Below are 27,592 nucleotides of genomic sequence, written 5' to 3' on the forward strand. Positions count from 1 at the left end.
AATGCCTGTTGTTGTTTTTTGGTTTTTTTTTTTACTCATATGAATTCATTTAGGACTCACTTCTTTATAATACTAGTACCATGTAAAATGCATTCAAATCTGCCAACATTTCCAACCTTAATTCGCGCAGCTGCTTGATTATACACCGCATCTGCCACTGCCAGGCAGACTTATCATGCTAATCATCTTCCCGTACTCTTACCATCTTCGCAAAGAAAACACTTATGTTAAACTGGACCGAGATACTGGAATGACCTCCCTCAAGAAATAACATTTCTTCCTTATCCTTATTCTCCTTCAAACACAAACTTAAACAGTTAAATTACTTAGTGGATACACGTAAAGGCTCGGTTACAAGTGCCTTTACGAACTACTACGAACGCCGTAAGAACGATTTTCAAACCATTTCGTATTCTTAAGAAGGCCGCACAAAACCAGCGTTCGTAGACCTTTCTTAAACCGTCCGTAAGTTCGCAGCCTGGTCGATGGTCTTGTCCAAGGTTTCTTTCCACATCGTACAAAACCCCGTTTCGTAAGGCAGTCGTACGAACGTCGTAAGAACCACACATATTTTCATAGATTTCGTAAGGTCACGAGACAATTATTCTAGAAGCCTCACATTCTTGAGATGGTTGTAAGAACGCCTTATGTTCACAGAGGGCTTTTACGGGGTTCGTAAGAATTCGAAAGCCTCACGAACGGATATTCGTACGGCTTTCGTACGAACGACCCATAACCTTCATAAGACATTCTTAAACTGCTCGTTGGGCTCGGTCACACTGCCCAAAAGTCGCGTAAACGCATGAATCACGTAAGAAATTTGGTTTTGCGTGCTTGTCCGTCGAGAATATGACCATTTTTGCTGATTTACGCGATGAAAATCACCGATAAATGCGCAAGAATTACAGAGATCACGCAAAACACGGGTTTGATGTGCACCCCTCGGCAGCAGGAATTGGCCTGACGGGAGATGATAAAATGGCCGTTTTAATATAGCGCCAATCATACGTGAGTTATAAGTGATACATCGGTGATTCATCAGTATTTCGTAAGTATTACAAGCGCTTATTTACGTGTTCTGTTAGAGATACATACGCCAGTAATGGTTTTCTTTTTTTCTGTGATTTTCAGTGATACGTAGGTGTTACAAGCGCGAAACATGCGTCATGTGTCTGCTAATCGTCAGTGGAAAGTCGTTGGTGAACGCGATAACGGCAACATTTTCGCGAACGATCACTGATATTCCACGCATATTTCGCGCATTGTTCGCGGAAGGACTACGCAAACTACGCAAAAAATTACGTAAAACAGCGCAATATACTGCGTAAACTTTTACGCGAAGCCGAGTTTTGAGCTGCTCAAAACCCGGAATCGCGTAAAGCGCCGATCGCGGCGCACATCGGCTGGCAATTACGAAGGTTCCACGTCAGACAAACTCATGAAATGCGTAAATCGCTCATGATCGCGTAAGGCTCGAATTTCTTACGTGATTCATGCATTTACGCGACTTATGGGCAGTGTGATCGGCCTTGGCCAGGATTTGAGCAGCTCAAAACTCGGCTTCGCGTAAAAGTTTACGCAGTATTGCGCTGTTTTACGTAATGTTTGCGTAGTTCTTACGCGAACAATGCGCGAAATATGCGTGGAATATTAGTGTTCGTTCGCGAAAATGTTGCCGCTATCGCGTTCATGCGCGAATCACGCGCGATTCATACGCAGTTCATTAGTGATAAAGCGCAGATTATGCGTGGTTTTCCGTGTGCCTCAGTCGTCGCGCACAACCAAGTGCGTGGTTTGTTAGTGATTTTTGCGTGATCTTTCAGTAGTTCTTGCGCAATTCATCTGTGATTTTCATCGCGTAAATCAGCAAAAATTCACGACGGACAAGCACGCACAACCAAATTTCTTGCGTGATTCATGCGTTTACGCGACTTTATGGCAGTGTGACTGGGCCCTGAGTTCGTACACAGTCTGTGCAATATTGTTGAGTATTAGGGAGTATGAAACCAAACCCGCGAAGTTCTAATCCCAATTCTGTTCATGGTGTTCGATGAGGAAGTATCTTCTGTCAAGGAAATACGGGACTATCATTGGTCATACAATTCGTAAGATCTTCTTACAAATGACTTGAGAATGCCGTGAGCTGCACGCACGACCATTTTGCGACAACATATTTATATAATCGTAAGATGGCCGAAAGTGTGACGTAATGAGAACTCAAGGCATTCTTGCAAAAAAAAAAAACAAACAAACAAACATACGAACTCTAAGGCCATTGTATAACCGAAAATATGTGATCAATTCGCTTCCCACGAAGGTTTTAAGTTGTTCTTGCGAATTAAACGGCGTTCATACGAATCTCTACAAACTTCGACGAACTCCCATGAACTCTGTGAAGAGGGAAATTCGTACTAACGCATCGTTTGTACAAACATTTTGTGACCGAGGCTTAAGCCACTTTTCTTTCGATATTCCCAGTCTTTTGCAGCTCATTCTGTGCGTTATGAGGTTACCTAAGAATGGTTGACTCTCAGATCATAGTTCTCAAATGTTTATTGTTATTAATCTTCCTTGTCGTTTACGATTTCTGGGGGTGTGGCAGCTGATCTTTGCCTTCGTAGTGTATTTCGTGATCTCACATTGTATTATTGTGTCCCTGTAACTACGCTATAGTTCAAAGGTTCTACAACCTTTCGAATATTATACCTTGTTTTATATGCACTGATCGCTGAGTAACGTAATAGCATCACGAAATGTAACAAACCTATTTAACAGATAGTTCGAAGCAACAATGGGTCTATTAGTTCATTATTTGATAAAAATTTAACTTGGCCAAGATACGTATCCGTTCTTTGTAATAACTACACCTATGAATTTTGTGACCTACAGTATTACAATTTTTGATTCATTTGATTCATTGATTAAAAGGTCTTTATTTAAAAAAAAAAAATCTGAGTGGGCAACTAAAAGTCGAATTACACAGATATACAAAGATTATACATTAAAATAAACAGAATAATATCACAACCATAAAAGATACAAAGAAAATAACTCAGTCAAACATACTGTATACACAATTAATACGGTTTTAACACTACAAATTACCATATAGATCTCTAGTACAAAAAGGGGAAAAATAGATGTACATTTAACATAAAAAAATAAATGTTGTTGTTCATTTTCCATCTGTGAAGATGGCTGGATAGCCCATATTCAGCTACACTAAGCTGGTCTTCCATGGGGTCCAGTTGGATGTGGGGTGGGACCACTTCACCGGGTTAGACACCCTGCTCTTTGCGATGAATGAATGAAGCGGGATCTTTTACGTGCATGAGCTGTGACTCTCTCATATACGGGACCTCCATTTTATGTCCTTTCCGAGGGACAGAGTGTTTTGCCTCTTGCTAGAGGGGACGGTATGTTTACACATAACATTGCTCAGTCCAGACTCGGGTTCGAACCCGGGCCGCGTGATCGTGAGGCAGACGCGCTACCGACTGAGCCAACTCACCGTGTACATTTTGCATACAGTAAGAGTACAAACCTTCTTAAAAATTTTCAGAAAAAAAGAAAGAAAGAAGAAAGAAAGAGGAAGAAAACACGTAAACAGATAACCCACTCAGAGCCACACAACACACTACATGAAAGCTAGTTCTCATGTAGACCCCATCGTATTTCTGTTGCTTCCTTGCGACACCTTTATATCATGATAATGACCATAAACATTGGTGTTCAGTATGTTCTGTTCTGTTTTGTTTTTCACTGCAATCAAAAGACATGGTTGTATGCATTTAGTATTCTCTACTTGTTATATTGCTGTCAAGGATTTTGTGAAAAATGGAAATAAGAAAATAAATTGAACTAAATTGAACTGGACCGATCTTGTGTAGTTAGATATAGACTGCAGAACTGCCTTGAAATGATAGATACTAGTCTATGGCGTAATTATACACATAGGAGATTTGTAGCACTTCCACTTGTTTTAGCTCACCTTGAATTTTAAAACTTTAATAGCCGTATTTGGCTAATGCCATAGCCGTCATGGTTTTTCGTTTGCTGGCAAAGTTCACGATTAGTTAGCTTTGAGTGTCTAAACAACGAAAATTTTCTCCAACTCTACCCACCTTTCATTCGCTGCTAGCGGACACAGTCAGGTTATACAAAATGAATGAAACAACACATTCACCGTATAATTACAGAAGCAATTTCTGTTTGATGTTAAAAAAAACTGAATCGAAAATAATAACTCTTGGAGAGAAAACTAATACACAGAAAGGACGGCGGAATCTTAATACACTACACTTAATTTGACATTATATTGCAGTCCTTAACCAAGAAAATCTTCAAATTTAGAAAGGCAGATGTAATTACTCCTTTTACAAAATTGGAAAATGCATGACGTAATGTCTCTATTCATTTTTTCCTAAGTGACCAATATATGCCAAAGAGCATCGCTCAAACCTTGACTACGTGCAAAGAAAAATAAAGTTGAAAAAAAAAAGAAAGGTCAATTTCGGGGAAAGGGGTTCAGCGGGATATAGAAAGAGGAGGACACAACTCTCTGAACGAGAACACTTGTAAAATGTTATTTTGTAATACGTCTGTCGTGTTTCTTGTGTGCATTTCCGCGGGAGTCTGAAAAACGGAAATCCCTGTGATCTGTTTATATTCACTGAAAATGCAGTGACGAGACGGTCTCTTCGGTAATGATCTTGCCACGCGTATATTGACACCAATGCTTAATACCCAGGTACGAACTTCTCACTGGTATTTAAGTCAACTGGAGTCTACCCATTTTCAGGCATGATGTCACATCTGGGGATTTCCCGTACTGTTTCCCGGCGACGAGAAGCGAGAGTTGAGGCATCAAATCGCTACGAGGGTAATAGAACTTTCTACTGCTTGTTCGCCATTTCTGCACTTTTGTTTGGAAGCCGTGAGTGTTGTTTAGTGCGCAGCTTATATTTGCTTGCTTCAATTTGATTACAGCCGTCATTAGCGTGAAGTTGCCTCTTAACACCGCATAATTCATCCAGACAAGCTGTCCCCAACAAATATACCGTGATTATGGACATAACGAAGGAGATAATATGTTTGGTGGTCTGCTGTCTTCTTCTTGGGATGAAGCCAGGTGAGTGAAATATTAAATCTATATCCCTGCGCGGTTTCTTCTAGGTCTTCAGAAATGAGAACCCTCGCTCTTTGCGACGACAATACCGTACTATACCAGCCTACCATTAATATCTATATTGTGAGAACACGATGGGCTTTGAGCTGTGCCCGTGTTGTAGACCCTGCTGTTCTCTCGCTTTCGTCATCTGTTGTAGGCCTATACGAATGCGGACTATATTTCGGGACGCATTGTTGTTATCATTTCCCGGATGGATCTCAACTCGGTACCACCGCCTGGGCATCTTGCTTATATATACAGGGTCATATAAGTCATTTCATGATATTTCATGCTATTTTCATATCAACATTATAAAGAACTTTTTTACAAAGTAAACCAGTGGTAACAGTGCCCATTTGCTCATGCAGGTTAAAATGCATGCATATAAAACACTGAAAATGAAATGATCCATTATGCATATGTATGAATGTATATATATATATATATATATATATATATATATATATGGAATTTAAAGTGCTCTTTTGAGAGCGTCGGGTAATTTACCAGGAACAAAAAGAAATAATCAAGATATCCAGTCAGAGGTGTAGCAACTTATGAAGGATTTTAGAATTATTATATGCAATATTGTAACTTGATTCCTTTATCTACGGAGTGGCAAACATGGCTGTTAGCAAAAGGAACTATGTGTACAGCAATCAACATCTGTCTATAGTAGGCCTATATATAAACCAATTGATTGTGGCCAGTTTAGGTCATTTATACGACAAAATAAGATATAAAAACATAATCACCCAGTGGCGTTTACAAAGGGAGCCAGGCAGCCTTGAAAGTATCTTGTGCTTGTATTAGGATGCCTACGCATGAAAATACACTTCGCACCTGTACTTACATTTTGCATTCTTCGATTTGGGATTTGGGTTGTTTTTCAGTTTTATTTGTTTGTTTTGGTTTTCTTTTTTTTTTCTTTTTTTACATTTCGATGTTTGAACAGCTCCCCCAGGCTGAACAACAAGAATCAATGTATGGCAGCATGAAAACAGAGCACATACTCCAGTGTAATCTATCATTGTTAATTGTCATTAGTTTTTTAAAAGTCAAATGTACCTCATTGCTTGAGATATCTTAACACAAACACACACACACACACACACACACACACACACACACACATATATATATATATATATATATATATATATATATAACATGTTTCTTCTATAATAATCGTAACTTTATTACTCCTCAGTATTTTACGGTGTGAGTGTTATATCTAATATCTTTTTGTATTGTACGAAATTACGAGTACTTAATTTTTTTTGTTTTCTTTTGTTTTGTTTACTTTTCTTTTCTTTTTTATTTTCTTTTCGATTTGGGCCAAAGAACAATGATAGACTTCCCAGAGTTCAAAAAACATATTCTTACTTTCTATAACCATCAAGTCAAACCCATTCTAAAGGTTTTTCTGAATTTCTACAACTTATAGTAATAGTAATATAGTCATGATGATAATATCAATGAAATAGGACAAAATTGATATCTTAGTAAACACTGCTATCTGCATAAGATGACAATTTCCTGAGAAACTTCAGTTTTAAGTTAAAGATATCAAGAAACAAAAAAAAAGAATTACAGAGCCAGTTGAAAATGTACCCTAGGGGCCCCCGATTTCACAAAACATGTACATACATCGTATATTGCTTGAGTAATATACACTACATTCATTAGTGAACAGACCAATCAAACCAGGTTATGACGCAGAATAAAGATAACAATGGACGCCGGCATTTTTTTTTTTAATGAAAGCGTTTACGCTTTCAAATACATGTAGTTATAAGGATTAAGAATAGAAGGAAGAGATTGTGTCAAGAGTTTACCCATATTATTTCCTACATGCTCATGGTTATGTAACTTGTGTATATTGACTTGCAGAAAATCAAGTATCTATCAAACATCAATATGCCCATTTACCCATCTAGTTTATGCGTTTTGATTTCGTAGAATGTTATATTTTTATTTGCTAAATAGTGTTAAAACGTACAAATCCGAAGCGCATTTTTTTAAGAAGCAAGAAAGGGGAATTATTCTTGGTTTTCCTGAAGTTTCCACATTATGCTGAATTGCAGCAAGATAATAACCCTAACGCATCATACAATACAGATTTTACATCAGTTTGTTCCTGTGCTTACTCCTTTTGAGACATCAAGACATAAATTATCACGAGTTAATTTTGAATCTACATCCAGGAATTTTGTTGAATCTGTACAAATGTAGGCAACATTACTATTATCATGGGCACAATTTGGCAAAAGGGCAGTCTTATAAGATCAGTTCTGCCCTTGCACATCCAGATAAGGAAATACTTTAAACTAGTGCGATATGCTAACTATCATAATCTTGTATTAATGATGTCTATGAGCTTATAAAAATATCTACACGATATAAGAAGTACAAAATACATTAGTGCCATCATCGGCAAACAAAATATGTACATGATAATGCTGCACCCAAGGTAAATCCTTGAGGGACGTTAGACATTTTATAATGGATGTTTAGAAGCTATAGGCCCTAAATGTCACCAGATTGGGACAACATCTATTAAAAATACAACTTTTAAGTAAGGAAAGAGTAATTTCTCTTTCATGATACCATTCCATTCGGGCATTAATCATAATATATGGAAGAATCGGTTACCATGGTCTGTCTCATAAGATACACGTATATCTCTTTCAAAATTTTATCTGGTTTGAGTACAGACGTGTTACTGGTTCTTGGAATATTCTATAGTGATTATGTCTTATTCATCTGTTTTAACCCACAATCTAAATTGGATATTGCTCTGGTTGGATGCTAGAAAAATTGACGTGCAAATTCAGATTTGTCGCAGCTTTCTATAAGAGGAATGGAGAATATTACGAACGTGATAGCGAAACCTTTTTGAAACTTCAGTTCTGTCAGAATTGGCCAAACATTCATCACTTATGTTATGCAGTCGTGAACATGAGAAGTAACAGTATTGAGTGACATTTGATCCGTAGCACATTTGAACTATCTGAAGTCTCATCTTGATGTCTTCCTTGAATCTGTAGACACCATTTGCCAAAACCGAAGTAGATTAGAATCATAATAGCTTCCCTGTAAATTTTGTGCACATCGTCTACAAATGTTATTTTCTGATTGCCAATGATCCGTTGTACACGTGTAGGCCTATACCATTAATTTCGTCTCTTTATGTCTCCGAGAAATCTTCAGTGAATATATTGTGCTTTCATTAAATTATGGGATATCAACCTTAAATATGAGTACTATATATGCTTATGTAGAAACATTTGCTGATACATGTTTTGTTCCAAGCTGGAGTCAGGCAAAATTAAAGACAAATCGAGAATGACAGATCAATCTCATGTCTGATCATGCCATGTAATAGAGAGTTGTGTATGAATATGTTTGCGTGTGTAGTTATTGTGGTTTATGTATTTGTTTATTATTCACATCAATTTGGCGATGCAATTTGGAACATCAATGTGAGTTTGTGATTTTGTGTTATCTATTCACAGCGTCCTCCTATATTCGTATGTGCCCTCTTAACGCTAATGGTACGGTGGGGGGCGAAGTTAGGCTGAACTGTACTGTTTACGTAGACAGTGACTACAAGGATATACCACACGAGGCCGTAAAGTGGTTTCGCGGCATAGGCCACCACGAGCTGGGTTCTGGTGCCAACCCAAGAATCTCTCTGACTCCGCATTTCATCCGCTATTTGTACAACAACAAGGTATGTCTATGATAGAGTAAAATCAATTTCCACTTTTTCTTGTGACATTCCAAGCTGTGATTATTTGTGAAGTGAACTGCAATAGCCGTGAATAAGATGCCAAGACTGAATACCTGCCATTTTTCTCGAATCATCGAGAGAACATGTAGACACATTCCAACTAAAACGTCATATTCATACACTCAGCAAAAAAAGAAAGTAAAGACTTTTTCGAGTTCATAATTTTCATAGAAGATTTTGATGAAAATCAATGTACTATATACCATATAGAAGGTAATTTAGATGGCTATCAACCTAGTAGGTCAATATAAAGCACAACTTTACGCGTGAGTGAACACATTCGTATTTGTCCTCCAAAGCACAAACGATAAAATTGCAAAAATTGGCATAGTGTCTTTCATTTGCAAATGCCCCTTAAAATAACAAAGATAACAAAAGACCAGTTTAACACAATGAAATACATGAATGAAATAGCAAAAATAAGTTTTCGCTCTCTTTATCTTTTTATAATCTTAAACAAAATCAAAATGGGAAAGTTAAGGGGAAAATAAGAATCCTCTGACAACTCAGACTTTTTTTTCCCAACTTTATTTTCCCAATTCACATGCTGCTTCATATAACAAATACATGCATAATAATGAATAGTACATTATGAAAAAAAAACACCAAATAACATAGAAAACTATGGTATAAGAGCTTGCCATTTACTCACATGAAAATCTAGACGATTCTTTTTCATAGCTATGATACGTTCTGTATTTTCCAAATGCTTCATAGAAAACAGAAACGGACTTAGAGTTGGAATGATATTTTTGATTTTACAAGAAAATATAAAATATTTTGCATAATAGATAATTGTATTCACGAAATGTCCCCTTTCAACATGCAAAGTTCCAAAACAGATTTCTTCATTTGTGAACATAACATTGCGGACGTTTTTAGCTTTGAGCCAAAAAAAAATACTTCATACCAGAAAGATGACACATGGGTACATTTCAGAAATAAATGTATTAATGTCTGTGGATGACAGTCACAAAAATTACAAATTGCAGAATCACTGATACCTATTTTACATAGATAATATTGAGTAGCGATTTTTCTATGTATGAACTTAAATTGAAAATTACGAATTCTGTTCTCTATCGATGATCTATAGATCAAAGAAAAACGAGACTTCCATAACAAAGAATCTTGTAAGTTCAACAACAGATCAGTTTCCCATTTTACTTGATGGTCTGTCTCTGAAAGTGTGGTTTTATGATTCTTCACAAAGTATGGGTAACAAAAATTTGAAACTCTCTTGGATTTAAGAAAATTGTTCAGTAGAAGATCACAAGGATTCGAAAGTAATACAACACTTTGACAATCTATATTTTGTTTTATGGTGAATTTCCATTCTTGAGGAATTGCATATACTATAGAAAAATAAATCAAGAATGACCCTGGATTAAACTTCTGTAATATTTGGTCATAATTCATGAAGGAACCATCAGGGTTGATAATATCTCCTATGTAAGTCATGTTTGATTGAAACAAATTTCTAGAATAAATAGGCTGACCATCAACTAAAATATGGGAATTAAACCATAATGGCTGTGAAACAATTTCCTTGAATTTAACTGGATTGTAGTACTTGTAATGACACCATGAAAAAAGAACATCGTACCAAAAAATATCAATATTATCATTTAGAATAAGGTGCCGGGGTGAAAGATTCCATTCAAAGAACATATCACCGCCCATAGTTTTTACATACATTCTAAGAAAAACTTTATGTTTACTCTCATTTTCTTTATCAAGGTACCTCTTTACCCAAGTTATTTTCAAACCAGAGGTAAAAGACTGCAGATGCGGCATTTTCAGACCACCCTCATCATAATCATACAACAAAGAACGTTTTATCAGACTTCAAATGACATAGGGAGCAAGGGAACAAAGCTGATAATGAACAGTATATGTTTATTTCATTCATTCAGATTAATTATTTAGGATTAATGAGACTAAGTCAGGAACAAAATATAATTTGCGATCTTACTAATTTGAAGAATCAGTTCAAAATCCTACCATTTGAATTTGGATTTGGCAGAAAATTCTTAGTTTTCCTCCTTTATTTTTAGCCTTTGTTGATACTTTTTACTTCAAAGATATCATAGAGATCATAGGTGTATTTTTGCAACTGAATTCGTGTTTTTTATTGTGTTAATTTGTCTTTTGTTCTTACTGTATCAGGGAAGAGCGTTTGCGCATGACTGATAACTTGTTCATTTTTGCAATGTTTACTTTTGTGCCTTGGAAGGGAGAAACAAAGGTGTTCATTCATGCGTAAAGAATCCCTTCTCATTGAATTACCAAGTTGATAGCCATTAGATAACCTTTCATATGTCTAATACATTAGGATTTGATAGCCAAAAAATCTATGAAAAAAAAAATCTGGAAAAAGTGTTTACTTTTTTTTCTGTTTTATTTATTTATTTATTAATTAAAACATCTTTATTCAGGATTACATGATCAGCAAATGTACTGATTTTCATCAAGGTCCTGAGATACAGATATTATTTAAAATCATTTACAATAGAGATACATACTGAAAAAGTTCCAAATCAGCTACAGTTTCATCAAAATAAGGAAAATGCGAATTAAATACATAATAACAATTTTCATTTTATTAATTTACAATTAAAAAAAAATTTTTTGGTGAGTGTATAAGCGTGTGTTTAATATATGTCTAACTATTCCATGGTGAAGCGTTGACATTGCCTTCTGACCTGGACAACCCATGTATAATTTCAGGGTTACCCAGCCTGGCTCACACCTCTGCCTTTCGAGCTTACGTTCAGCTGCGTATTGCCCGAAATACGCCGCCTAGCGCGGCATTAAGGCCGTGTCACACCTTTCCAGGCAAGCTACCCGGGCTTGTTGCGAGGAGGGATTTTCCAGCACGCAGGAGAATTTTCAAGAATGTTTACGAGTTTCGCATTTATTTCTTACTTACTAGACGCGTGCTACTTGCTTCTACCTGCGTGTATTCCGTGTGACCTGCCTGAGAGCTTTGCAACAGATCCGTTTTTTGTAACGAGCGACTTACAGGTACTGAGAAGTACCTGCGTTTGAGTTGCCTGAGAGGTGCTGCCGGTAAGGGTGTCCTATTCGTCTTCTGCGTGTACCTCTGCAAGCGAATACCAACGACTCACTTGGAACAAGTTTTGAGCATGCTCAAGACCTTGTCATACCGTATCAGGGGAAGTTTGCGGCTTGACTTGCGGGGAAACAAATTGGCTACCTGGAGCTCTCCGCAGTTGGTCCGTACCTGACAGTACCTAGTAGCGCGTATCTCTCCTGTAGTTGCCCGGAGGTGCGCACGCAAATTCGATTTAACCGCAGCCAAGTTTTGAGCATGACCCCAACTTTTTCCGGGTGAGTCGCGGGGATGCCCGGAGAGGTCTATACGCTGAACGCCAGTAGGAGGCCCTTAGCGGCAGCACCTCGTAGGCAACTCCCACGCAGTTACTTCGCAGTCCCCGTATGCAGCCAAGATAATGACATTCTGTGGAACTTCTGCAATTCCTTCAGAGGAATTTCTTCACTGAGTTGTCAGCCCCACGCGACTGGTACACAGGTCACACAGTATACCCGCGAGAAGAATTTAAGTAGAACACGTCCAGCAAGTAAAACACATGCTCTGACTCGCCCAAATCCTTGTCCGCCCTCAGAAATGGTCTGGTATGCTGGAAAATCCCCACACACAACAAGCCCGCGTAACATGCCCGGAAATGTGTGGCAGGGCCTAAACATGGTTGCGGGTAAAAAGATTTGCGTGCGCACCTCCGGGCGACTACGGGTGAGATACGTGCTAGGTACTGTCATGTTCGGGTGATCCTCGGGGACCTCCGGGTAGTAAAAATTGTTCTTCACAAGTCGCACGCAAGGCTTGCTCGGAAAGGTGTGACACGGCCTTTACGCAATGAAACGAGCTAATACGAGGTCAATACGCAGACTAACGCAGAGGCTTTGCGTACTTGCTCGCTAGTTTGAATATTTTCCAAACATCCGCAACTGAGCACAAGATCAAAATCCATACAAGCTAAGACGAGTGGCAACCAGCTAATGCGAGCAAGGACGAGCGACGAGGCCAACGCAGATTTACTTGGACAGAAGATAAGAACAACTTCATATTCGAATTACATGTACCAAGAACCTCTAAAACTGACTTTGTAAACTATTGTATCACTTTTAATTGCAAGGGACCTTTATGACAGATGACGGCCATATTGGATTTGCAAATATGGCCTCCTCAGCGGGCGCCCTTCATCAGAAATATGCCTTTTTAGCCCTCGACAACTGCAACTATTTTGCAAGGCTGGAATTCCTGCTATATCGACCATGGGCATGCCATTCTTAAATCATGATCAATGGTTTGACCCTCTAAACTGACCATTACGGTGACCATGTAAGAAAAAGTTGACATCAGACCATAAAAGCGGGTCTCGGAAAACTACCCCCTGGAAAACCACCCTCCGGATAACTACCACCCGGATAATTACCCCCCAGGACAATTTCCCCTTTAGGGCAACTATCCCCCGGACAACTACCCTCCTAGGGCAATAACCCTCTAGGGAAATTACCCCCTAGGACAATTACCCCCGGGACAACTACCCTCCTAGGGCAATTCCCTCTTAGGACAACTACCCCCTGGATAACTACCCCTCGGCTAACTTCCCCCGGAGAACTACCCCCCCGGAGAACTACCCCTTGGATAACTACTCCCCCCCCCCCCCCCGAGAACTACCCCCTGGATAACTACAGCCTGGATAACTACCCCCCGGATAACGTCCCCCTAAATAACTACCCCCCGGATAACTACCCCCTGGGTAACTACCCCCTGGATAACTACCTCCTCCCCGATAACTACCCCCGGATAATTACCACCCAGATAACTATTCCCAGGTTAACTACCCCCTCCCCCGATAACTAGGCCCCCAGATAACTACCACCCGATAACTACCTCCTCCGATAACTTCCCATGGATGATTACCCCAGATAAGTAGGCCTACAACTTCCCCTCCCTATAACTATCAGAGAAAAATTACCCCAGGACAGTGCCCCAGGTCAATTAAACCCTGGATAACTACCTCCCGGGTCATTGCCCCCCCCCCCCTAACTCTTACTTTTGATAAAAAAAAAAAAGAATGTTATTACTACAGAAAACGAAGTTCTTTGTATTGTTTGTCAGGAATCACGGAGATGCTATACTGATCTTATAAAAACAACATCTTAAAGATTTACGCTTTGTATCGTTTGTGTTTAGGACGATTTATGTACAAGCTTAATTTCTCCTTTCTGTATTTTCACTCTATGTTCATCAAAAAAGAAACTGTCCCTGCATATCCTATCCGGTAATCCAGTAAATGTCATTGTCTTTAACCAAAACTATTTTCGCTAAATCTGTATTTTCTTTTACTGTTCGGATTTCTCTTGATAGTAGTATAAAAGGAGTTTGAAGTTTGAATACCTTTACCATTGAACTAAAGACATTTTTAAGAAATTTTACACTTCAGAATTAGTTATACTTTTTGCAATATATTTTTTTAACCACAATCGTCTATCGTTCACCACAACTCCATGTTACACTTCTTTATTTTGAGGAGCTTATATCTCCTGGTTTTGACCCATCATCTTCCTCTTCCCTCTCGCTTTTCTCTGTCCACCGGGAAGGTAGTCTCATCCTGTCATTCATTCCACCCTTAAGGAGCGATCACACATCGCCGGTTTAAATGGCGGTTCATGGCTGTTCGGAAATTCGCCGTGCTCCACAAAAGACCATGTTCAAACCGTACACAAACCCTAGTCATACGTTACTCATCCGCCATAAGCCCCGAGAACCGCGGAGAACAGCCAGAGTTTAATTTTTCGTGGCGGTCTTGGCGGTTTGAAATGGACCGTGTTCAAAACGCCGCTCACCTTGTAAAGAACGGCTCCTCCGTGTTTGCACCGCAAGATCCGTGATAATACTGTGTGAACACCGCCATAACTTTTCATGCAAAAACAAATGTTGAACTTAGAGAGAATAATGCAATAAAAGCAATAAAGCAATAAAATAAAATGTGTAAAAAAAAAAGCTAATATGAACCCATAATACAAAATCGTTAATTATATTGAATGCTAAAGTTTCATTGTTTTTTTAACACATAGTGTAAAACAGAAAATTTTAAGTTGGTAGGTTTGTTGAATAGTACATCAATTACTTTAAAAGGCGTGTTCATAATTTTGTTATAGCTTGACAGCTTAAAAGATGCCCAGCTACGTGAACCTGTAAGTTATACGCAGAGGACTTATGTAAATATGTTGGGTTCTGCTTTCGTGATTATGTATGCCTTTTTGTAAGAGTGCATGTTGATACAGATATGTTGAAACTTAAGAGAGTATAGAGGGAAAAGCGATGTTGAAACTTGAAAAAACCCCACCATTATTATGTTACATGAACCTGTAAATAAACAGGAAACTAAGTAGATATACCGTATTCTTCTTTGATGTGTATGTCTTTTTATTGACTGTTGTTAGAGATATGTGAAAATGTAATTAGGAAAAAAAAAGAGATGTTAAAACAAGCAAGTACTTGCACATCACTTGATATATAAACCTGTGAATGAACAGGAAACTTTGTAAGCTATGTTGGATTCTGCTTTGACATGTATGTCTTGTTAATGACGTACAGTTAAAACAGATATTTTAAAAGTTAAAAAAAAGAGAGAAAAAAAGCATGTTGAAACTTGAAGACATTTGCTTATTGCTTCACTTTATGTCAATCTGTAAATACACAGGGGGTTACAACGTTTCGCAATTTCTTTTGAATTGTGTTTACCTAACAAAGCAATACCTCCTCGTTGAAACCCATTGAAGACGAGTGAAAGGGCTCTGATTGCATCCAACTACAGGGACTTTGTATGGACTCCTCCACCTTTCGGAGAGATCCGTACTACTACCGCGCCAATCCGCTTCTGCGACGTGTTCACAACGTGTTCAAAACGTAGGCACATTGCGTTTATGTGCTTTCCGCTATCGTTGGGACACGGTTCACGGCTGTTTGAGAACCGCCATGAACCACCATCTATAAACCGACGATGTCACCTTTCCTCTTTCTCTCATTACAAGGGATTTGTCTCCTGTGTGTTAATGTACATGTATCTTTATGTGTGTACTTCGTCTCTGTCTTAATTTGCTTTCTTTGCCTCGTTTTATCAATTTTGTAACCATTTTACTGTTATACCGTTAACGCTCATTTAAGAACTGCCCTGCTGCATCTTTGGGCATTAACAACTAGTATATCAGGGAGGTGGGAAGAGATTGTCACCTCCTTGGTGTAATTACCACAGAGCATAACCTCCCTTGACAATTTCCCCTTGTGAGAATTAGGCTCCAAATAATCACCCCTCTCTATGCAATAACCCTCCCCCAGAAAACCATGTCTCCCATTGTTATTTTCGAAAAACGTTTACTATTTCAATTGAAAAAAAAAATAATATCGTATGGTCTTGGTCGAGACCTAACTTCAGGTTTTTAACATCTTTTGGGTGCGATAATTCGAAACCCCTTACGAAATATGAAAGACCATTTTATTCCAAGAAGGATTCAAGTTTTTGTGATAAAAAGAAAATAGTCTTGAAATGGCTGGTATAAAACAGAGCAGCCATAATAATGTAAAAAGAATTCTGTCAACTATAACTCTCTAGATCTATTCAAAAAGAGGGTGCAGGACAAAAGACTTCGTTAACAAGTAGGGGTGTTTTGTAAAAAAAAAAAAAATACCGTTAAACTCGTAATATTTTACTCTTTCTAATCAGACTAACTTATATTTGAACTGGATTTCCCCTTTTAAGCATCGAGAAAATTTAATTTGAAACTAGCACAATTCTACTTGTATGTAAAATAAGCTGTAATTATATTCTTAGGACAGATTAGGGCACCGTTTGATAAAAGTTGCCAGTTATGACATCTTGTTAGTCTCTAATGATTTCAATAAAATCCTGGGTTCTGCTTGATTGATAAGCTCTAGTCATTGACTTGTTACAATGGACCTGCTTGGATCGTCCTACAACAATTGGTAACTGTGTGGGACTGACAGCTTTTCAGGACTGACAACTTTTATAAAACAGTGCCTGGATCCTATCACAAATCATGGCTTTATATCGAAGGGTCCCTCACTTATGTTAAGTGACTATGAATGGCAGTGAAATCAACTCTCATTTTCTTATGTTTATCGTCTTATGTGTTATAACGGTATAGGAAATGACACGCCATAAGAGTAAATGATGACAGTGTAGAAGAAAGGTGCATTAATGTACATGAGCTTTGTCTTCTGATATGGTGTTATAAACTTATGGGAAAATTACAACGAGTGGTAGCTTTCGGGGGGGGGGGGGTTGTCCAGTGGGTAAGTATCCGGAGGTAGTGATGGTTGGGGCGGGGGGGGGGGGGGTTGTCGGGGTATAATTATGGGGGAGGGGGTATCTAGGGGTAGTCATCCGGGTGGTAGTTAGAAATCCTAGGGGTAGTTAGGCCTATGGGGGGGGGGGGGGGAGTTATCCGGGTGGTAATTATCCTGGGGGTAGTTATCCTGGGGGTAGTTACCCAGGGGGTAGTTACCCAGGGGGTAGTTACCCAGGGGGTAGTTACCCAGGGGGTGGTTCTCCGGGGGGTAGTTATCCAGGGGTAGTTATCCGAGGGGTAGTTAACTGAGGGTAGTTCTCCGGGGGGTATAGTTATCCAGGGGTTAGTTATCCGGGAGGTAGTTAGGGGGGGGGGGGTAGTTACCCAGGGGGTAGTTATCCGGGGGTTAGATGTCCTGGGGTAATTGCCCTTGGGGGTAGTTGCCCTAGGAGGGTAGATAACCGGGTGGTAACTGTTGTCCTAGGGGGTAATTGCTCTGGAGGGTGATTGCCCTAAGAGGGTAGTTGTCCGGGGGGTAGTTGCCCTAGGGGGGAATAGACATGGGGGGTAATTATCGGGGTGGTAGTTATCCGGAAGGTATTTGCCCAGGGGGTAAGTGCCCGCATATGCATAAAAACAACTTCAGAAACGAATTCCTTGTGAAAAACTGACATTGAATGTGATTGTAACCCTTTAATACTTTTGATTGCAAGTGACCTTTTAACATAGGCCTATATATAGCGGCCATATTGGATTTTGCCAATATGGCCGCAACACAAAGCGCCCTTCTTGGCGCCTATCAAAAATCGAAACAGTATGGTTTGCGCAACATTAGTGTACCAAATTTGGTGCTTTTGGAAGTATTTGAACCAAAAAATCCCTCGCGCCCCCACTAACAGTCAAATGTAAAAAACTTATCATACCACTGCAACTTGCTACGAGCTTGTACGCAGCAGAGCGCACTGATACGCAACGGAACTAGCGGGAACGAGCAGCAATCTGGTTAGACCTACTACACGTGGACATTCATCGATCCTTAATTAATTCGTGCTCCTGTTTCTATCAAAATCGTCACAAAAACATTTTAAACCTGCTTTCCTGCTTTGATCCAGTCTTGTTCACCGACAGCCAGCCTGAAAAAAAAACCAAACAAACAAACAAGATGGCGCTTTCAGAAATCTAAACACTACATGCGCAAAGGAGAATAACTCTCTTAAATAAAGAAAAATGCGTGTGCGGTTGTGTATATTGCGAAATCATCGCTAAAGCATTTTCATTTGCGAAATACAAGTAATTTACAAGTAAAAGCAAATAATAAGGCAGGTCGATTGTGCTTTGTAAACTATTGTTTTTCAATTTGTCGCACACTTTTGTTTTAAAGTAAACATGGACAGTAACAGTAGACGAAATGCTTGTCTTACCATTCAGGGACGTTGCATGCGTGGCCACAAGTGTCCACTTCAAAAATTACCAATTTTGTGACGCAAAAATGTGTCATTGTTTTAGGTTTGCTACTCCCTATATCATTGGTGTTTATTCAAAGGCAGTTGAGTCTGAAAATTGATGCACCTCGGCCAAATATAGGACCGAAATGAGGGAAACGGTTCTTTTGTCAGTGACGATGCACGATTACACAATCGTCATTTTCCAAACGTCTAAATGTACTCACTAAGATGCACATAATCAGGTGGCGATGGTGATGATGGGATCAAAGAAAGACCTCCGTTTATAGTCCGTAGAACATGCTTATTCCTCATCGATATTGTTATGAAATTCTTAAACTTTGTACCCGTTATAACCAATTAGTTGTTCAAAATGGAAAAAGTCTGAAATTATCCGCGGAGTTCTCTATTCTTACAAAGAATACTAGCATGCTTTAAATTCAGTTCTTGTTTATATTTCGCATGACTGGAATTAAATTGATCATTACAGTAAACACAATTAAATGGATTGAAGAATACTCACCATGTAATGTGAAATCGGAGAAAACACTATCATTTTAAACAAAATAATTTGGGTGCCCACTGCTAGCTAATCAAAAGGACATAGTTTATCCCACATATTAGAACTCACACGACTACATTGGGGCCTACCAACAGGGCAGGAAACAATGATGAGAGCCACATAAATCTATTTAAGGCCGGATCTGATCAAAACTTCAAAATCCAACGAAGGGGAATTATCTACTAAGTGTTGCTTTGACAATGTGTGTTTGAGAGACTTGTAGACCGTTGCAGATAACCTCAGAGCAATATAATATATATTGTGTGTTACACAAGATTACTTGTCAAGTTCCAAGATCATGATTAATGCGTTTGCGTGAAAAAGTCTCCAAAAATAAATTGTAATTTTCATCGACAGTTATTTGCAGAATACTATTGCAGTCACACACAGCCAACCATAATTTCAAGTTGATGTTAAAATTCAATATAAAATACCTGGTATATAGACAGTGATCTTTTTCGATAAAGTTTCAACTCAGTCTTGTTCCTACTCGACAATTGCAGTGTAAGATATGTGAATCGTGTGTGTGTTTGTAGGCCGTATGTACACATTGTCTGATTAACATCAAAGATCTTAGGATTTTTGGTAATATGTTCTTTGAGTCCATATAGTCCATGGATAATAGTCTTGCATTTTTATCGTTATCAAGGAGGTGACCTCCCTGATACTTCTTTATCCGACTTGGGTGTGTATCGTGATTATTGATTCACTCTCCATATACTCACTTATCTTTTGAACCGATTTGAAATTCAATTGAATTCTGAAACTGGTATCATCCCTATCTGCCTATGTTTGCAGATAGAGATCGTATCAGAGCTGATTATCGAGAACTTGATGCCGGAGGACGCTACCAACTACACGTGTTGTAAAACAGACTACCCGTCTTGCTCAAACCTTCTTCTACGCATGGAACATCAAGCTTACGTCAACGTGCTACCTGTCTCTGGTGAGGAAGCCTATTGAATCTACCATGGAGGTTGCAATTGAACTTGTGAATGCGTGCTCTCTTGTCTATACAAATAAGAACACCGTCTTTGATGTTCCTTTTATGTTCTTATCAAATTAAGAAAGACGTGAAATTTCAACATTATATGCTTTCACAATCACACATGCAAATTAGATGACACAAAGATGTCATCAGCTCTAAAAGGATCGTACAGTTTTGGTTGAGACTGAACTTCAGGTTTTCATCATTTTTTGGTGAGATAGTGAGAAACCTCTAATGAAATATGAAAGAGTATGTAATTCCAAGAGGGATTCAATGTTTATTTGATGAAAATTGGTTTTGCAATGGCCAAGATACCCAAAACAGAGTGATTCTAATAAAGTGCTGGACCCACATTTTATTACGATCGTTTTGTTTTACTTTGTTTCTGGGTGTTTCAGCTATTCCAAATCCGAATTTTATCAAACAAACTTTGGATTGCTCTTAAAATGGTATGCTCTGTACTATTTCATAAGTGTTTTCTTGGTATCTCACAAAAAAAGTTTAAGCACAATTTTCATCTCCACCAATACTGTACCATCCCTTTAACAATTCTCCCATTACTTTGTACATGGATGATACTATAGAAATAAAATTTTGTTGAATAATGCTGCAGTTACAATTAGTTTTCCCCTTTATGCTGTTATTGCTAGATAATTACAAGACTGCAACAATTTGAAAGAGAAGAATACAGATTTGGTTTCAGTTTAAATAAAAAATGGAGCACTTATTCAAGATGAAATGAATAAATCAACAGAGGAGTTGTCGTTAGATTGCATCGTTTCTTCCAGTTTGGCAATATTTCCCCAAATTCCCCCCAAATCCCCCAAATCCCCCCCCCCAAATCCCCCCAAATGTCATTGTTCCATGAAATAATTATGTGAAACTTCTTTACGTGGGTATCTGATTTTCATGAAACCTCTACACCACTGTGTTTTGACAATTTACTCTACACTTGGCAATGACGCTAATATAGAATACTTCGTGGAATTAAACTTTGAGCACCAGTAGTCAAGCTTCATGCTCCAGTGGCTGTCTCTCAATCAATAATGGACCTTCAGCTGCTTTAATTCTGTCAAACAAATTTGGCAAAAAGGGGAAGCACACAAAAAGGCCTGGGAAACTGGTACAATGTATGACACAAATGCGGGGAAAGCAAGACACTACACTTAAAAAGACATGATAAGATGGTATCTTTTTTCCGTATCTATATAAGTTCTTTGATAAACATATAATCATGTATCATGTATGTATGTATGTATATGTATATACATATATATATATATATATATGTTTATAGATTATGTATATATATATACATATATATATATAATTATACATATATATATATATATATATATATGTTTATAGATTATGTATATATATATACATATATATATAATTATACAGACATACATACAGTGTGAAAAGGTGAAGATTCAAGGGACGTAGCTAGTTCAATGTACACATATTTAAAGATATCATTACATAAACATGTGTATACATAACATAGACACACATCAGTTATATATGTTTCTGTTTGCATTGGTTTGTGTGTGTGCGTATGTTTCACAGTATACTCAACCAAAAAAAGTAAGTTCCCTGTAGCATTTTTGGATAAATCTCAAAAAGTATTTTACCGATTTTCATAATTCAGACGGGAATGGATAGGGAATTGTATTACTCCTAACATTAATGGCATATCATTGCCACCGACATCATTATAGGTGTAAAAAAAAAATGCATTTTATGTCAAAATGCATGGGAAAAAAAGTTGCACTTAGGGTTATATGGAGCATATTGTGTACATTTCCTATGCAAGTTAGCAAATGACATTTTCTAATTGTTATGTAATTCTAAGGAATTTCTTCAGGTACAATGTACTTCCCTATTAAACAGATGTTATGGATACTTTTTCAACAATAGGCCTTTTCAATATGAAAATGTTGGTCGAAGCCATGTGCTTTTTGCAGAGAGCATCACCAAGTACAAACTTTAGTTAACAGTATGAGGAAGAGATGCCGGCTAGTTATTGAAGCGGATCAGGACATATTGATTATCAAATACTTCACTGTATTCTCATGAAAAGAAAGAGATAGAGAGATAGAAATACGCAATAAACCATGCTTAAAAAGTTCAGAATCATGAGTGATTGTCTTATTATTTGTGTGAAAGTCAATGCAAATCACTAAAGTGCAACTTTTTTCATGCATTTTGAAGTAAAATGCATTTTTTCACACCAATAATGATATCTGGTGGATATTATATGCCATTTATGTTATGAGTAATAAAATTCCCTATCCATTCCCGTTTGAATTATGAAAATCGGTAAAACACTATATGAGATATATCCAAATATGCTAGGGGGAACTTCCTTTTTCTTTTTTCTTTTTTGGTTGAGTTATATATATATACATATATAATATTGCATAGGGAGGGTACAAATCTACAACTACATAATTATTTCAGTGAAAATATCTGCACCTGTGTGCACTGGCATGAGTCTGTTCAAGCTTCCCTGAAGAATTTCGTCTTTTCATTGCCATTCTTTAGCTTCAGATTTTGTCTCTCAGTTTAAAAGCATGTGGTAATTAACCTGAGCCATATCATTCCCTGTACATTTATTTGTTTCAGAAGACACAACGATCACCACCACCACCACCATCACCACCACCACTTCAAGATCCAAAACTCGTACAACGGGTGAGTTTGCTTCCAATAGTTGCATGCTTTTACAGGTGCTGATAATAACTAGTGTAGTGCAACGTGGGCCAGCACTAGGCTATCACTATATGGCTATGCAATCAATGGTGTGGCATCTTTTGTCGGAAGGATCAAGTGTTAATCCGGGTGTTCAGTCCTGTAGGCGTAACTTCCACCTCCCTGGTTCTGTTCAATATTGTGTTGTGATATTTTCAAAGCTTGACTATTTCATGCAAATGTAATATTCTTTGCACATGACTGTGTTTGTGTACTATTTGTGCGTGAGTTATAATGCATCAATGCAAGTAATACAATAGATTAAACAAACGAAAAGTAATATATACTGCAATCACCTAAAGGGTTAGTGGCTATTCATCTATTGAATAGGTCCTATTAAGGAGGTGAATTAGAGTTCAAATTGGCTGTAATTTTTTCAAACAGTTGTCAGTTTTCTATTGATGTACAAAAGAATTCCACAAGTGCATTTGTGCCTTTGATGATCGATGTTCGATGCCGCCGTCTTTTGCTGAACAATCTGAAGATCAATTTTGAACGTTTATATAATGTTGGCTATATTTTGCTTGTCTCTTTATTGAATGTAAATCGGAGCTGTCATGTGAAACTGTTTAAAATTTGTTCATGCAGAAGTGATCATGAACCCATTCCAGTTGTCTGCCACTGTATAATAAAGTACTGGATACAAACTTGGTTTGTTCATTTATATATTAATATTGTTTTGATACAATATTTTTCCTGTTTTTATTGTTTTGTTTGAGATGAAGATTTTTTTTTCTTTTCCCAAAAGGGAAATTACTTTGTACCCATCTGTGTTCTTAATGCACAGCGTCTCCGAGCCCAGAGGAAATAACCGATGCTGACATCGGTAATGATGCATTGAATGGCAAAGCAAACAGACTGGACATAAGGTTCATACTGGCATCAGCAGTGGTTGCCCTGCTCTGGTAAGCAAAAGAATATCACTCAGTAATTATGTTCAGATACACAATTGGAGCTCATTATCTACAATGCCCACGTCCAGTTTAAGTACACTTGGACAGTCCACCTGTTTAAGCAGAATTCCTCATCAAACATGTACATGTGGATTCGGTAAATCTGAAAGTATCTATTGAACACACTGTGAAGTTTTAGGAAAATATGACAACTTCGGTCAAAAGTTCAAATTTTTGAAGTCCTAAATAGATCAGTGTGCCATCATCAGTAGATTAGAAAGCAACCAATTCAAGAAGTCGCAATCGTGGAACAATGACAATTAGAGAAAATATTTTTTCCCAAAATGCAAAGGCCTTTGACTTACCTCCTGCAGATTTTATAACCTCTGTCAGTAGTAAGTCGAGGGGATGTGCTCTTTTTCTCTTCTTATCTTATCTAAAATCTTTCCACTACCGAGTTTTTTATTCTTGTAACCTTCCCATTCAGCAAGATGGATTTAACAAACTTTTCAAAAATCATACCTCTATTCATAACAGATTTTTTGATTTCACTAAAAATGTCAAAAATTTATAGAGTAGAATGATCAGTTATGTATCAGAGGCCCCTTTTCATTTCATGAAATCCTTTGTACACTCTTTTGAGTCTACATCACTTTTGAGTCTAATAACTTTTGAAAGGATAGCGCTACTGCTTTGTAAATTGACATTAATCATGGACAAAATGTGTTGATTGATCATGCTCAATTTCATTTTAATCTGATAATTCCTTCATTGTTGTTGCTTCCCTGCTTTGCATCCTGTGTTTTGTCCTAGTTTTTTTCATCGGACAGCTAGCGCAGCTTGGTGAAAGATTAAGCGCTTGAATTATAGACACTGTACTTCAGAGCCTCTTTTTTAAGTTCACACTTTTCCAGAGTGTGTGCTTTCTTTGCAGTATTTAGGCAGGTTAGGGGAGTCCATTTGAATTGAATCATACATCATTTTAAAGCTTAGAGTCTACTCTTTCAGAATCTGCCCTTAATTAAAAATCCATGTCTGGCGACTTTTTGTTAGGTTTGTTATGCAGGGTCGCAATTACCCTGCCACTGAATATTTTTCACACTACAAGCATTATTCTTCTCTTAAGCTGCTGTGAACCCCTGATTATAGGCCATGAGGTTGTCATGTATTTATAGTGCACAGCATTGTATGCATGATTTTGATACTTAGTGTCACGCCTTGTGGACTATTGTTCTCAGTAGCACGTTATATATAAAAAAGCAATCTAGAAAACAAAGACAATGCTTGTCAGTTTCTAAATTCTTTTCTTCTCTTTTTCTCCCCCTTTGTGCAGGCAACCGTAGCTAAAGAGAAGATTCTCACCAGACTAATTCCAGTCTCGGTACAGGTGGTCATCTGTCCACCGACTCGCCATCTGCCTTCCGTGGTTACCACGGGAACAAGTTGGGCTTTCGGCTCTCTCCTCTATCTCCCACTGGTCTATGGGATGACGGCAGGGATTGTCAGATAGAATCTTAGCGTGCATTCACATTGATGGTGAAATACCGCAGTATCTTGCATGATATTTCTCAATGTGAACGCAAAAACACATCGCGAAATGCTTTGTGAATTACCTTGGTATTCATAGGGAGGAAATGTAAACTTTGCAGGAAATGTGCATGCGAGATTCGAGAGTGAATCATGTCATGAAATACCAACGAGCATACAGTAATGTGTTTTCTCACATGGCCCGGCACACTTCCTGTCTTTTCCCAGTGGAGATATGCGCATGCACAATACTTTGAAAATACCATTAATACCATGGTATTTTGTGACTGAGAACAGTTGATACCACGCAAATATAACCGCAGTATACCATGGTATCGCTTATTTCATTGAGAACAGTTCCAACAAAATACCATGGTATTTTCTACCACAGTAAGTCTACTGTTGTGAATGCACATAATGTTCTTTAAGATCACAGAACGATGCTTGTTTGTGTGTTTGTAACATAGCCTACACCTGTGTTTTTACTTATATCAGCAATGCCAGCTGGGCAAGCAAAAAATAAATAAATGCAGATGAGGCTGATGTTTACACAAGTACTATTACCTGCGTCCCCACACAACTCTGGCATTAATATGTAGAAACAGTCAATAATGATCACTTGTGATGCTGATATTTTCACCATAACAACAGCAAATGTGGATATGATCAAACACTGCTTCTGTTCCACACCTTGTATACTGATTGCAAGTTGTGATATTATCTTGGATTCAGGGCCTTTCCAACAAGGCTGTATAATGTAATATACACTGGACAGCAAAAGAAAGTACCCACTTCTGTCAAAGGCCGCACACAAAAATAAACCCCTAGACGGTTTGAATGAAAATAAATGTGTACATGTATGTGCAACTACAGCATATATGTTTGTATGTATGTATATAAAAACTTATCAATGTATGTATAAAAAGTGATGTCTGTGTATATGATGGGTAATGTGGTGAGGAAAAGGTAAATTGCAGTGAATTTTGAGAATTATATATTACATAGTTGTGGGGGTTGTGGCATAGTGGATAAGACTGGACTTCCGATAGGAGGACCCGAGTTCGAATCCCGCCCAGTGCTTACGTCCTTGGACAAGATGTTTTTACCCACTATGTAAGTTAAAGGACTCGGAACAACACAAGGACATGGAGCATCTGTCCCCTGGGCGTGCCAAGCTTCTGCAGGCTGTGAAGCAAGACGAGAACACAGAGAAAGTATGGACGATCGATGGGAAGGTGCATTGCACTCTGAAGAGCGACCCGCACAAGAAGCACATCATTCACGGCCCGGACGACCTCTTCAAGCGTCTAGGATGGAGTGAGGACAAGCTGGAAAAGTCGGGTCTCTTCCTCGACATTTCGACCTCGGAATTACCCGGCCCTCTTTCATCTACAGATTTAACCCAGATCTCATGTATAAGTTTGAATGTTAATGGTTTGCAGAGTAAACTAGATATTGGAATTTTTTGACTTACGTTTGCAAGCATATGATGTAATCTGTCTTTTAGAGACAAAAACAGACACACCAGATCTGTCGCAATCTCATATTTGAAGTTTTCGGTGTTATAGTATGCCAAAATATTCCAATAGTAAAACAAAAGTTTGGTGGTTTTCACGGTATGTGTATTCTGATGAAAAATCATATTTTTAATTGTTCTGAAAGAATTCATGCAACAGTTTCTGAATCAATTTTACGGGTCAAGGTAAATAGTAACATTTTTAGGTTTTAAGTTTATTGTTGGTGCAGTGTACTTGCCATGTGAGGGATCAATTCACCATTCTAATGAAGTTTTTGACAACCTGGTGCAGGATATTATTGATATTAAAAGTAGATATGATGCACCCTTTTGTTTGCTGGGTGATTTCAATGCCAGGACGGGTTTGCTTGATGATTTTTTAGATGTAGAGGATGTGTTGACAGATCAGACTGGATTAGGCTTTTGTAATGATGTCTCTGATATGCATGTAACTACTGATGACCTAGATATTCCAACTACTCGTTATAATACTGATGTCCATGTAAATAACAATGGAAAGTCTGTTATTGATGTGTGCCAAAGTTTTGATCTCAGGATTGTTAATGGAAGAAAAGGG

At 38.1% G+C, this 27,592-nt stretch overlaps 1 protein-coding gene across 1 annotated transcript; it reads left to right on the top strand.

The window, feature by feature from the left end:
* The first annotated feature begins 5,067 nt into the window (after window positions 1-5,067).
* On the top strand, window positions 5,068-26,968 carry LOC140228518 (uncharacterized). The gene is made up of 8 exons (XM_072308752.1): window positions 5,068-5,131; window positions 8,689-8,906; window positions 20,133-20,280; window positions 22,954-23,022; window positions 23,867-23,984; window positions 24,914-24,917; window positions 25,306-25,473; window positions 26,618-26,968. The coding sequence occupies exons 1-8, from the start codon at window positions 5,068-5,070 to the stop codon at window positions 26,966-26,968; spliced, it is 1,140 nt and encodes a 379-aa protein (XP_072164853.1).
* Window positions 26,969-27,592: the final 624 nt, after the last annotated feature.

This window comes from Diadema setosum, chromosome 5 (genome assembly GCF_964275005.1).
Source record: "Diadema setosum chromosome 5, eeDiaSeto1, whole genome shotgun sequence".
In the NCBI taxonomy this organism is placed as follows: Eukaryota; Metazoa; Echinodermata; class Echinoidea; order Diadematoida; family Diadematidae; genus Diadema; species Diadema setosum.